This window comes from Heterodontus francisci, chromosome 24, assembly GCF_036365525.1.
Source record: "Heterodontus francisci isolate sHetFra1 chromosome 24, sHetFra1.hap1, whole genome shotgun sequence".
Lineage (NCBI taxonomy): Eukaryota > Metazoa > Chordata > Chondrichthyes > Heterodontiformes > Heterodontidae > Heterodontus > Heterodontus francisci.
Window position 1 is genome coordinate 27,486,843 of NC_090394.1, and position 14,468 is coordinate 27,501,310.

At 44.3% G+C, this 14,468-nt stretch overlaps 1 protein-coding gene across 6 annotated transcripts in view; it reads left to right on the plus strand.

Moving 5' to 3' along the window:
* Positions 1 to 14,468, plus strand: part of radil (Ras association and DIL domains) — a 146,916-nt gene that overhangs the window by 115,887 nt on the left and 16,561 nt on the right. For all 6 annotated transcript variants that reach the window (XR_010977368.1, XR_010977369.1, XR_010977370.1 and 3 more), the window contains one exon: positions 12,316 to 12,742. Coding sequence is in view for 3 of the 6 variants with exons in the window: in XM_068055796.1 (XP_067911897.1) it covers positions 12,316 to 12,742 (427 nt within the window). In the remaining 3 variants the exon portion in view is untranslated. The remainder of the gene's footprint in view (positions 1 to 12,315; positions 12,743 to 14,468) is intronic.

The window sequence follows — 14,468 nt, forward strand, 5'->3', positions numbered from 1 at the left end:
TTCAATTAATTAATAAAAATCTGGAATTAAAAGCTTGTCTCAGTAATGGTGAGCATGATTTTCATAAAAACCCATCTGGTTCATGAATGCCCTTTAGGGAAGGCAATCTGTCATCCACACCTGGTCTGGGTTACATGTGACTCCGGACCCATAGCAATCTGGTTAAAAGTCAGAGAAGAATAAAACCAAACAGACCACCTGGCATCCACCCAGGCACCGGAAACGACAAAGACACACTTCCCAGTTGACCCTGCAAAATCCTCCTCTCTTAACATCTGGGCATGTGCCAAAATTGGGAGAGCTGTCCCACAGACTAGTCAAGCAATAGCCTGACATAGTCATATTCAATGAATCATATCTTACAGCCATATCCCAGACTCCTCCAGCACCATCCCTGGGTTTGTCCTGTCCCACCGGCACTCTGGGTGGGGGACTTGAATATCCATCACCAAGGGTGGCTTAGTAGCACCACTACTGACCGAGCTGGCTGAGTCCTGAGAAACCTATTTGACCTTGGCCTCACCAATCTACCTGTCACAGATGCATCCATCCATGGACAGTATTGGTAGGAGTGACCACAGCACAGTCCTTGTGGGGGCAAAATCCCATCTTCAGTTGTGTGGCACTACCACCGCGCTAAATGGGATAGATTCAGAGCAGATCTAGCAGCTCAAAACCAGACATTCATGAGGCGCTGTGGGCCATCAGCAGCAGCAGAATTGTATTCAATCACTATCTATAATCTCATGATCCGGTATATCCCTCACTCTACCATTACCATCAAGCCAGGGGATTAACCCTCGTTCAATGAGGAATGCAAGAGAGTATGCCAGGATCAGCACCAGGCATCCCAAAAATGAGATGCTAACCTGATGAAGATACAGCACAGGATTACATGCATGCTAAATAGCGGAAGCAGCATGCGATAGACAGTGCTAAACTATTCCATAACCAACGGATCCGCAAAAGCTCTACAGTCCTGCCACATCCAGAAGTGAATGGTGGTGGACAATTAAACTAACCAGAGGAGGAGGCTTCAAAAGCATTCCCATCCTCAATAATGGTGGAGCCCAGCATGTCAGTGCAAAAGACAAGGCTGAAAGATTTGCAACCATCTTCAGTCATAAGTGCCGAGTGGATGAGCCATCTGCGCTTCCTTCTAAGCTTCCCAGCATCACAGATGCCAGTCTTCAGCCAACTTGATTCACTCTACATGATATCAAGAAATGACTGAAGGCACTGGATTCAGCATGGGCTATAGGCCCTGACAACATCCCAGCTGTAGTACTCAAGACCTGCTCCAGAACTAGCTGCTCCCCGAGCCAAGCTGTTCCAGTACAGCTATAACACTGGCAGCTATCTGCCAATGTGGAAAATTGCCCAGGTATGTCCAGGACAAGCAGGACAAATCCAATCTGGCCAATTACTGCCCCATCAGTCATCAGCAAAGTGATGAAGGGTATTATTGACGGTGCTATCAAGTCGCACTTACTCAGCAACAACCTACTCACTGATGCTAAGTTTGGGTTCCACCAGGGCCACTCACTCCAGACCTCATTACAGCCTTGGTTCAAACATGGACAAAAGAGCTGAACTCCAGAGGCGAGGTGAGAGTGACTGCATTTGACATCAAAGCAGCATTTGACTGATTATGACATTAAGGAACCCTAGCAAAATTGAAGTCAATGGGAATCGGGGAAAACTCTCCACTGGTTGGGTTCATACCCAGCACAAAGGAAAATGGCTGTGGTTGTTGGAGGCCAATCATCTCAGCCCCAAGACATTGATGCAGGAGATTCTCAGGGTAGTGTCCTCGACACAACCATCTTAAACTACTTCATCAATGACCTTCCCTCCATCCTAAGGTCAGAAGTGGGGATGTTTGCTGATGATTGCACAATGATTAGTATCCTTTGTAACTCCTCAGATACTGAAGCAGTCCGTGCCTGCATGCAGAAAGACCTGGACAACATTCGGGTTGGGCTGATAAGTGGCAAGTAACATTTGCGTCACACAATTGCCAGGTAATGACCGTCTCCAACAAGAATCATAGAAAATTTACGGCACAGAAAGAGGCCACTTGGTCCATCATGTCTGTGCCAAGAATCTATTCATTCTATTCTACTTTAATCAAGAGAGAATCTAACCATCTCCCTTTGATGTTCAGTGGCATTACCATTGCTGAATTCCCCCACCATCAATATCCTGGGGGTCACCCTTGACCAGAAACAGAACTGGAGCAGCCATATATTTTAATGCAGGGAGTCTTACTAGTAAGGCAGATGAATTGAGGGCAATGATTAGCACATGGGATTATGATATTATTGCTATCACAGTGACATGGTTGTGGGAGGGGCAGGACTGGTAGTTCAATATTCCAGGGTATAGGAGTCAAATATTGCAGTAAGGAGGGATGATATCTTAGAAGGTTCCTCAAATGAGGCCACATGGGTAGAACTTAAAAACAAAATGGGGGCAATCACTTGGCTGGGTGAGTACTACAGGCCTCCAAACAGTCAGTGAGAGATAGAGGAGCAGTTATGTAGGCGAATCTCAGAGAGGTGTAAAAAATAATAGGCTAATAATAGCAGGGGATTTCAACTTCCCCAATATTAACTGTGATAGTCTTAGTGCAAAAGGCTTAAAGGGGGCAGAATTCTTAAAATACAGGAGAGCTTTTTGAGCCAGTATGTTGAAAGTCCGACAAGAGAAGGGGCAGTACTGGACCTAATCCTAGGGAATGAAGCCGGACAAGTGGTAGAAGTGTCAGTGGGGGAGCATTTCAGGGATAGTGACCATAACTCTGTAAGATTTAAGGTAGTTATGGAAAAGGATAAAGATGGACCAGAAATAAAGGTACTGAATTGGGGGAAGGCTGATTTCAATATGATAAAACAGGATCTGGCCAAAGTGGACTGGGAGCAGCTACTTGTAGGAAAGTCTACATCAGACCAGTGGGAGTCATTCAAAGAGCAAATAGTGACAGTTCAGAACCAACATGTACCCGTTAAGGTGAAGGGTAGGACCAAAAAGTCCAGGGAATCCTGGATGTCAAGGGATATAGAGGATTGGATCAGGAAAAAAAGGAGGCTTATGGCAGATTCAGAGTGCTGAAAACAGCGGAGGCATTAGAGAAGTATAGAAAGTGTAGGAGGGTACTTAAAAAAGTAATCAGGAGAGCGAAGAGGGGACTTGAAAAAACACTGGCAGGCAAGATAAAGGAAAATCCTAAGGTGTTTTATAAGGATATTGAGGGCAAGAGGATAACCAGGGAAAGAGTAGAGCCCATTAGGGACCAAAGTGGCAATCTGTGTGCAGAGCTGGAGGACATAGGTGAGGTTTGAAATGATTACTTTTCATCTGTGTTCACTATGGAGAAGGATGATGTAGGTATAGAGATCAGGGAGGGAGATTGTGATATACTTGAATATATTAGCATTGAAAGGGAGGAAGTATTAGCTGTTTTAGTGAACTTAAAAGTGGATAAATCCCCAGGCCCAGATGGGATGTATCCCAAGCTGTTATGTGAGGCAAGTGAGGAGATAGCAAGAGCTCTGACACAAATTTTCAAATCCTCTCTGATCAGAGGAGAGGTACCAGAGGATTGGAGGACAGCGAATGTGGTATCATTATTCAAGAAGGGTAGCAGGGATAAACCAGGTAATTACAGGCCGGTGAGTCTAACATCAGTGGTAGGGAAACTATTGGAAAAAATTCTGAGTGACAGGATTAATCTCCACTTGGAGAGGCAGGGATTGATCAGGGATAGTCAGCATGGCTTTGTCAGGGGGAGATCATGTCTAACAAACTTGATTGAATTTTGAGAGGAGGTGACTACATGTCGAGATGAGGGTAAAGCAGTTAATGTAGTCTACATGGACTTCAGTAAGGCTTTTGATAAGATCCCGCATGGGAGATTGGTTAAGAAGGTAAGAGCCCATGGGATCCAGAGCAATTTGGCAAATTGGATCCAAAATTGGCTTAGTGGCAGGAGGCAGAGGGTGATGGTCGAGGATTGTTTTTGTGAGTGGAAGCCTGTGACCAGTGGTGTACCACAGGGATCAGTGCTGGGACCCTTGCTGTTTGTAGTGTACATTAATGATTTAGACGTGAATATAGGAGGTATGATCAGTAAGTTCGCAGATGACACGAAAATTGGTGGTGTCGTAAATAGTGAGGAGGAAAGCCTTAGATTACAGGACGATATAGATGGGCTGGTGAGATGGGCGGAGCAGTGGCAAATGGAATTTAATCCTGAGAAGTGTGAGGTGATGCATTTAGGACTAACAAGACAACGGAATAGGCAATAGATGGTAGGACCCTAGGAAATACAGAGGGTCAGAGGGACCTTGGTGTACTTGTCCATAGATCACTGAAGGCAGCGGCACAGGTAGATAAGGTGGTTAGGAAGGCACATGAGATACTTGCCTTTATTAGCTGAGGCATGGAATATAAGAACAGGGAGGTATGATGGAGCTGTATAAAACACTAGTTAGATCACAGCTGGAGTACTGTGTACAGTTCTGGGCACCACACTATAGGAAGGATGTGATTGCCCTGGAGAGGGTGCAGAGGAGATTCACCAGGATGTTGCCTGGACTGGAGCATTATAGCTATGAAGAGAGACTGAAAAGGCTAGGGTTGTTTTCCTTCAAACAGTGAAGGCTGAGGGAGGACATGATTGAGGTATACAAAATTATGAGGGGCATTGATAGGTTAGATAGGAAGAAACTTTTTCCCTTAGCGGAGGGGTCAATACCAAGGGGCATAGGTTTAAGGTAAGGGGCAGGAGGTTTAGAGGGGATTTGAGGACATTTTTTTTCACTCAGAGGGTGGTGGGAATCTGGAACACACTGCCTGAAGAGGTGGTAGATGCAGGAACCCTCACAACGTTTAAGAAGTATTTAGATGAGCACTTGAAAAGCCATAACATACAAGGCTACGGGCCAAGTGCTGGAAAATGGGATTAGAATAGTTAGGTGCTTGATGGCCAGCACAGACACGATGGGCCGAAGGGCCTGTTTCTGTGCTGTATCATTTTTTTTATTCTTGCATGGGATGTGGGCGGCGCTGGCTATGCCAGCATTTATTGCCCATCCCTAATTGCCCTTGAGAAGGTGGTGATGAGCTGCCTTCTTGAACTGCTGCATTCCATGTGAGGTAGGTACACCCACAGTGCTGTTAGGAAGGGAGTTCCAGGATTTTGACCCAGCGACAGTGAAGGAATGGCGATATAGTTCCAAGTCAGGATGGTGTGTGACCTGGAGGGGAACTTGAAGGTGGTGGTGCTCCCATGCATTTGCTACCCTTGTCCTTCTAGTTGGTAGAGGTCGTGGGTTTGGAAGGTGCTATCTAAGGAGCCTTGGTGCATTGCTGCAGGGCATCTTGTAGATGGTAAACACTGCTGCCACTGTGCGTCGGTGGTGGAGGGAGTGAATGTTTGTAGATGGGGTGCCAATCAAGCGGGCTGCTTTGTCCTGGATGTTTTCGAGCTTCTTGAGTGTTGTTGGAGCTGCACCCATCCAGGCAAGTGGAGAATATTCCATCACATTCCTGACTTGTGCCTTGTAGATGGTAGACAGGCTTTGGGGAGTGAGGAGAAGAGTTACATGCCACAGGATTCCTAGCCTCTGACCTGCTCTTGTAGCCACGGTATTTATATGGCTACTCCAGTTCAGTTTCTGGTCAACGGTAGCCTCTAGGATGTTGATAGTGGGGGAATTCAGCAATGGTAATGCAATTGAATGTCAAGGGGTGATGGTTAGATTCTCTCTTGTTAGAGATGATTACTGCTTGGCACTTGTGGGACGCGAATGTTACTTGTCACTCATCAGCCCAAGCCTGGATATTGTCCCGGTCTTGCTGCATTTCTACACGGACTGCTTCAGTATCTGAGGAGTCGCAAATAGTGCTGAACATTGTGCAATCATCAGCGAACATCCCCATTTCTGACCTTATGATTGAAGGAAGGTCATTGATGAAGCAGCTGAAGATGGTTGGGCCTAGGACACTACCCTGAGGAACACCTGCAGTGATGTCCTGGAGCTGAAATGATTGACCGCCAACAACCACAACCATCTTCCTTTGCGCTAGGTATGACTCCAACCAGCGGAGAGTTTTCCCCCTGATTCCCATTGACTCCAGTTTTGCTAGAGCTCCTTGATGCCATACTCGGTCAATGCTGCCTTGGTGTCAAGGGCAGTCACTCTCACCTCACTTCTTGAGTTCAGCTCTTTTGTCCATGTTTGAACCAAGGCTGTTATGAGGTCAGGAGCTGAGTGGCCCTGGCGGAACCCAAACTGAGCGTCACTGAGCAGGTTATTGCTAAGCAAGTGCTGCTTGATAGCACTGTTGATGACACTTTCCATCACTTTACTGATGATTGAGAGTATACTGATGGGGCGGTAATTGGTCGGGTTGGACTTGTCCGGCTTTTTGAGTACAGGACATTCCTGGGCAATTTTCCACATTGCAGGGTAGATGCCAGCATATTGTAGCTGTACTGGAACAGCTTGGCTAGGGGCACAGCAAGCTCTGGAGCACAGGTCTTCGGTACTATTGCCGGAATATTGTCAGGGTCCATAGCCGTTGCAGTATCCAGTGCCTTCAGTCGTTTCTTGATATTATGTACAGTGAATCGAATTGGCTGAAGTCTGGCATCTGTGATGCTGGGGCTTCAGGAGGAGGCCAAGATGGATCATCAACGCAGCGCTTCTGGCTGAAGATTGTAGCTTCTGCCTTATCTTTCGCACTGATGTGCTGGGCTCCCCTCTCATTGAGGATGGGGATATTTGTGGAGCCACCTGTTCCAGTTAGTTGTTTAATTGTCCACGGCTGGATGTGTCAGGACTGCAGAGATTAGATCTGATCCGTTGGTTATGGGATCGCTTAGCTCTGTCTATCGCATGCTGCTTACGCAATTTGGCACGCAAGTAGTCCTCTGTTGTAGCTTCACCAGGTTGACATCTCATTTTGAGGTATGCCTGGTGCTGTTCCTGGCATGCCCTCCTGCACTCTTCAATGAACCAGGGTTGGTCTCCTGGCTTGATGGTAATGGTAGAGTGGGGGATATGCCGGGCCATGACGTTACAGATTGTGGTTGAGTACAATTCTGCTGCTGCTGATGGCCCACAGTGCCTCATGGATGCCCAGTTTTGCATTGCTAGATCTGTTCGAAATCTATCCCATTTAGCACGGTAATAGTGCCGCACAACACGATGGACGGTATCCTCAATGTGATGGCGGGACTTCTTGTCCACAAGGACTGTGCGGTGGTCACTCCTACCAATACTGTCATGGACAGATGCATCTGTGGCAGGCAGATTGGTGAGGACGAGGTCAAGTGTGTTTTTCCCTCTTGTTGGTTCCCTCACCACCTGCCGCAGACTCAGTCTAGCAGTTATGTCCTTTAGGACTTGGCCAGCTCGGTCAGTAGTGGTGCTACTTTTGGTGATGGATATTGAAGTCCCCCACCCAGAGTACATTCTGCGCCCTTGCCACTCTCAGTGCTTCCTCCAAGTCATGTTCAACATGAAGGAGTACTGACTCATCAGCTGAGGGTGGTAATCAGCTGGAGATTTCCTTGCCTGTGTTTGATCTGATGCCATGAGACTTCATGGGGTCTGGAGTCGATGTTGAGGACTCCCAGGGCAACTCCCTCCCTACTGTATACCACTGTGCTGCCACCTCTGCTGGGTCTGTCCTGCCGCTGGGACAGGACATACCCGTGGATAGTGATGGCAGTGTCTGGGACATTGTAAGGTATGATTCAGTGAGTATGGCTATGTCAGGCTGTTACTTGACTAGTCTGTGGGACAGCTCTCCCAACTTTGGCACAAGCCCTCAGATGTTAGTAAGGAGGACTTTGCAGGGTCGACAGGGCTGGGTTTGCTGTTATCGTTTCCGGTGCCTAGGTCGATGCCATGTGGTCCGTTCGGTTTCATTCTTTTTTATTGACTTCGTAGCAGTTAGATACAACTGAGTGGTTTGCTAGGCCATTACAGAGGGCATGTATGAGTCAACCACATTGCTGTGGGTCTGGAGTCACATGTAGACCAGACCAGGTAAGGACAGCAGATTTCCTTCCCTAAAGGACATTTGTGAACTCTATGACTCTATATAAATACTGTGGGTAAAAGAGCAGGTCAGAGGCTGCTTCACTATCTACAAGGCACAAGTTGGGAGTGTGATGGAATATTCTCCACTTGTCTGGATAAGTGCAGCTCCAACAACACTTAAGAAGCTCGACACCATCCAAGGCAAAACAGCCGCTTGATCGGCACCCCATCCAACATGTTAAACATTCACTCCCTGCACCACCAGAGCATAGTGGTAGCAGAGTACCATTTACAAGATGCATTGCAGAACCTCACCAAGGCTCCTTCGCTAGCACCTTCCAAATTCACGACCTGTACCACCTAGAACAAGGGCAACAGATGCATGGGAACACCACCATCTGCAAGTTCCCCTCCAAGCCACTCACCATCCCGTCTTGGAACAATATCTCCATTTTTCAGTGTCCTTGGTTCAAAACCTGGAACTTCCTTCCTAATAGTACTGTGGGTGTACCTGCAGCGATTGAAGAAGGCAGCCCAACATCACCTTCTCAAGGGCAATTAGGGGATGGGCAACAAATGCCGGCCTAGCCAGTGATGCTCATATTTCCAGGAATGAATATTAAAAAGTCATTTATTTCTGTTCAGATATTGAAATAAGGTGATATCTGGGTATGAATTAGTAAATTAATTTCCCCCCATTTCCCTTTAATACTTTAAGTTTGCTAAAGCTTTAATATGGACCCTGTCAAAATTCTACAGTATATACACAAGGAAAGATGAACTGGCATCTGGATAGGTCATCCAATTATCAGAAGATATTAAATATTTCAGCCTTTTCACTGTACTGGCTTCCTGACAAATTAGAGTTTTAAAGATCTATTATTAATTATTTTTAAATTAAAAAATCCAGGGCAAAAAAAGAAGTCGTTGGGGCCCAATAATCAGTGTACTCCCCCAGGGCTCTCTATGTACTGGATTCTTTGCTGTTTACTAATTTTATCTTGAGAGTACCAATAGCATGTGCAGTGCAGGCAATAAATAGGAGATTAGTAAGTGAATTGGTTTAGAAATGGTAGATTTGATTTAATATTGGGGAAGTATGGTGTTATGCACATAGGACAATGAAGCTTGAAGCTTATCTATTCCTTGCATTGCTGTACATTAAAATTAACAGTGTAGAACAGGAACAGGGATGTTCCATCCTAAGCCATTACAGTACAAAACTGTTTTGGCTATAGGTTTTCACTTGGGAGTACTGGCCCCCACATCAGTTGGAATATTGAGGTTATGGGAGCATCTTACCTTATCTCTTACTTATGACTTAATTTTGGAGGAAAAAAGCATGGGAGAAATATGATAGTCTGGGAAAACCCTCCATGACTACAATTTTGAGTTTAAAAAATTATAAAAGGATTCAGAATCCCAGAATTGTTACAGTGCAGGAGGAGGCCATTCGGCCCATCGTGTCTGCACTGGCTCTCTGAAAGAGCAATTCCCTCAGTTCCATTCCCCTGCCTTCTCCCCACAACCCTGCACATTCTTCCTTTTCATATAATTAACTTCCTTTTGAATGCTTCAATTGAACCTGCCTCCACCAAGTTCTCAGGCAGCGCATTCCAGACCTTAACCACTCACTGCGTGAAAAAGTTTTTCCTCATGTCACTTTTGCTTCTCTTACCAAATACTTTAAATTTGTGCCCTCTCGTTCTAGATCCCTTCATGAGTGGGAATGGTTTCCCTCTATCTACTTTGTCCAGACTCCTCATGATTTTGAATACCTGTCTCAAATCTCCTCTCAGCCTTCTCTTCAAGCAAAACAGTCCTAACTTCTCCAATCTATCTTCATAACTGAAATTCCTCATTCTTGGAACCATTCACGTGAATCTTTTCTGTACTCTCTCCAATGCCCTCACGCCTTTCCTCAAATGCGGCACCCAGAATTGGACGCAATAATCCAGCTGAGGCTGAACTAGTGTTAAATGTAGTAGATTTGGTTAGGTGCTCAAGATGGAGTAGGTCAAGAGGGCATGCATATGTAAACAAAGATGCCAAGAATTATTTTAATTTTTCAGAGGGTTGTCGAACAAGGTTGTCAGTATTATGTACCATAAATATTGTTACATTACAGTCCTTTGAGAGATTTGATAAGTCTGAGTGTGGCGGTGTGAGGAATATTTGCTTTGTGAGTTAAACAAGTTCAACTAGCAATGAGTCATGGGCACCCCAGAGGTCTCAGAGCTTGCGCAATTGCCTTCTGAACTGTGGAAGGATTTTACAAATTTCTTCTGAAATTAGTCAGATTTTTTTCTCTTTTTGCCTGATACAGCAGTTAAAATTACTAGAGGTTGGAAGGGCAGTGCAGGAGATCACACCATTGATGGGCATCAACAGGCATTCTAACCTTTTCCATATATTAATTTCATCACTCAAGGTACAGACAGAGCTCAAAGACACCAACCTAATTGAGAGTGGGAACAAAGGATTGGTGGGGTTGGGAGAAACACATCCTTCTGCCTGTAATTCGTAGGCAAAATGGGGTGGAGGATGGGGAGGAAATCATGACAGAACAAAATAACCTTAGTTTATATATATACAGGAGCACGTGGGAACAGAGAAGCCCAAATGCCTCTAGATTTACATTTCTGGAAAAGGATCTTTCCCAATCCTGCTGGGAGTTCTCACTGTATGGAAACACACTCATAATTGCATAAAATCATTTTAAATTCAAACAAGCATCAGTTTCTGTTTAATAAAATAGAGAATAGTTTTTGAAAGGTTGGGAAAAAAAGGGTTGGAAGGAGTCAGATTTCTAGAACGCAAAACATTTCTTACAAAAGAAAAGGAAATGTCTTCTGATAGGAACCAAACATAGCCTTCTGATCAGTGAGGATTGGCTCAGCATATCCTTATTGTTTGTTCTAAACCTTAGCAACCAGAGTCTCTGTAAATATACTTTGATTCCCCTGTTCGTCTGATATCTAAGTATTCATTTGGTAATTTCTAAAACTAGCTGACCTTGTTGTAATGTTCATATTTTAAGTATTGCTCCTAATACACTGCAGAGTATCCATGGCTACAGTTATAAGCTAATCAGTGTGAGTTCAAGCCATTGCAAGACAGTCTTCTGGAGGGGACTCACAGCTTTTTGAGATACTTTGCTTCTTGAGATACTTTTGCGTTGATGTGCACCCAAAACTGCTTTGCATCATGAAGAAGGTGGCAGTGTAACTGCATCTTTTGGCTCCCATCAGCTTTTGAATTGTCTCATTCATTGCTAACTTAGTTAGAATAACAAAAACTGCAAAATAGAAACAATCCTTTCAGCCCAACCAGTCCATCCTCCACATGAGCAGTGATCCTAATCCCATATGCCTGCTCTGTTCCCATATCCCTTTAATCTCCTTTCCTTCAACCATTTATCTAGCCTATTCTTAAATGTTGGCATGGACTCTGGTAATGTGTTCTACAGCCTCACAACTCTGTGTAAAATAAAAAAATAAAAGGTTCCTCCTCTCTGTCTTATATCTTTTACATTTAATCCTGTAATTATTTTCCCTCATTCTAGATCCCTCGACGACTAGGAACAGTCTGTTTTTATCTACTCTGTTCTGTCCCTTCAAAATTTAAAAAAAAATCAATCCTCCTGTACTCTCCTTTGTTCAATGTTCACCCCAGAAGCTATGCTATTTCTTGACCTGGCTGCTTATACGTAAGAGAAGCAAGGTCATAAAAGGGCTAAACGCCCACCCTACTCAGTGTAAGAAGGGGCAAAAGTGTTGCTTTATGTTTTGGGCCAAAACAATGTGATTTTTATGGACCTAATTGACTCTGTAATTAGTATAAAGTGAGCAATCATATTCAAAGTGATGCTTCTTGGGTTGAAGGGAACTGAGAAAAGCTCAACCAGCCATGTAATGAATAGTTCTTGTAAAAAACATTTTCAAATTCAACAGTCGCATCAATGTCATAATTTAATTTAGAAAACTGAATGATTGTAAAAGCTGATTACAGATAACAGGGTTCATTGCCTTTTGCATTTGTGAAGATGATTTTCACTGTTCACCTGTCACTAGTTAACTGTCCGGTCTTTCTTATTTGTGAAATGAAGTGAATATGCCAATGTTCTTCATCCCTTTATGTTGGGGGCAAGGCTACTGCCAAGGCCTGTATTCTAGTTCTCCTATAAGATTTTGTATGGACTTGCGCTGGAGAGTGTTTGCAGCTAAGGTTTATTTCTTCCAATTTATATTTCTTACAGACTGAATTTCCAGTTTCTCACAGCTGTCACCAGCTGTCTTCAGGGACTCCAACCACACTTTCCAGTCACAAGATTCATGACCAGCAATCAGGCCGAAGCAATCACCTTAATAGTAATCTTAATGCAGAGACAGACGGTGGAAGCTCAAGCACTTCCTCGATCAGTGGATCACACAGAGATTTTAATTCCTGCCGTGAACTTAAAGAAAAGCTACAAAACCTACAGCTACAAAACACTCTGGGAAGGCACAGGGTCCCAGGGCAAAGTATGCAGCCATTAGATCCTTCCTGCCTTTTAACTCCTCCCAACACACCTTTGAACTCTGACTTCACGCACAATGATTGTGTACAAACCAATGGAGGTGGTAGACCTGCATCAAACACCAGGAGAAATGGTATCTACAGGAGTGGAGCCAATGAGGAGGAAGGTAACTGTCAGGACTATGAGGTTTTAGGGACTTTTTACTCCAATTGATAGTCAAAATGATTAGTCAGCTCTGAACCACAAATGCTAGGATCTCATTGTGAACGCAAGTTATTATGAATTCCCAACAAAACTCAATATTGCAGTCAGACGAGAAAAACCTGAGAGGTTGAAATGAACATCTGATAAATGTGGCTTGGAGTAGGGTTTAGTCAAAATTAAACTGAACTGCCCAAACAAACATCTAACAAGAATGCCAATAAAGAATATAAATCATGTTATTGGTTTCTGGATTTCCAGTATTAGAGTTCACAATATGGAGAGGTGGTGGAGGGGGGTGGGGGGAGGCTCTCTGCCTCATCGGGTTTGGAGGTGGGGAGAGCATATAATCAGGCAGGATGGTGATGGAGATTGGGATGGGGGGGGGAGGGGGGGGGGTGGTGGTGGGTGGGACCTCTGCCACCTTCCCGCCTCCACCCAAATTAAGCCCAGGTGGGAGGGCCACCAATTGAGGCCCAATTAAAGACCTCATCCCCCTGCTGCCGGAATTAGCCCAGCAGTGGGTGGGCCTGTCACCACTCCAAGCAAACCCATGTTCGTTGCTTGATGGACAATCTCTTTATATTAAATTACTGTTTATTTTGTTTTCAAATTGTGTTGAACCCTCACTGGTTACTTAACACAGATAACCCTTATATCATGTAATATTTTATTGGGATAGCTATCACCTGTGGATGAGGTGACCAGGCAGGATGTAAATGGAGGATCTCAGTGCCTGTCTGATAGACAACAAGCAGAAATTCAGTATATGTAAGCAAGAGGGTACCAGGAAAATATTCTGAGAGGAAAGTGACCAGGCATGTGCAGCACATTCAGCAAGAAGCAGAGTTAACATTTTATGTCTGTGACCTTTCACCAGACCTGAAAAGTTAACTCTGCTTCTCTGTCCACAGATGCTGTCAGACTTGCTGAGTATTTCCAGCACTCCCTGCTTTTATTTCAGATATTAGCATCCGCAGTATTTTGCTTTTATTTATGTTCAGCACACTATTAGGTTTTACCATGTCAACACACTGAACAGCTTTAAGTGTTGTTCCAGAGCAGAAACTGCAATAAATCCTCTGAGATGGATTCAGCATCAACAACAAACTTAATTATTTTATGACTATAGCTGAAGACACACTTAGCTGGAGAGATTGGTAGCAGTAGCTAGATTTAGAAGAATCGATTTGTACCAAGAAATCATTCTCACAGCGTACCCTTTCGGCCCATTATGGCCAGATTTATGAATGCAAAAATGTTCAACTAAAAAACTTGGCAATATCTTGAACAACTCAAAGATTTGTGCTAATGTTTGGACCTTTGATGAGAAAAAAGACTGCAATCTAATCTATCTGTGATGGGGGAAATAGGCTCACAACTGGCAGATGTCACTTAATATAAATAATTGGGTAAGGCTAACACCACCTGTACATAGCGTACTTAGTACACAATTAAAGCTGCTGAGCGGAAATGAGACCTAGGCATTACAGTACAAGAATCTGAAGGCACGACCAGTATCGAGTGATTATTCGAAGGATTGGATCCAGGATCTAAACAGAAAACCACAGTGTTCTGTACAAGCCCCTAGTTAGGCTTCACCTGCTGTCCAGTTTTGGTCCCCTCACAATAGTGGATGATATAGAAGCCCTGGAAAAAGTTCCAAGGAGGGTCACTAGACTGATAATTAT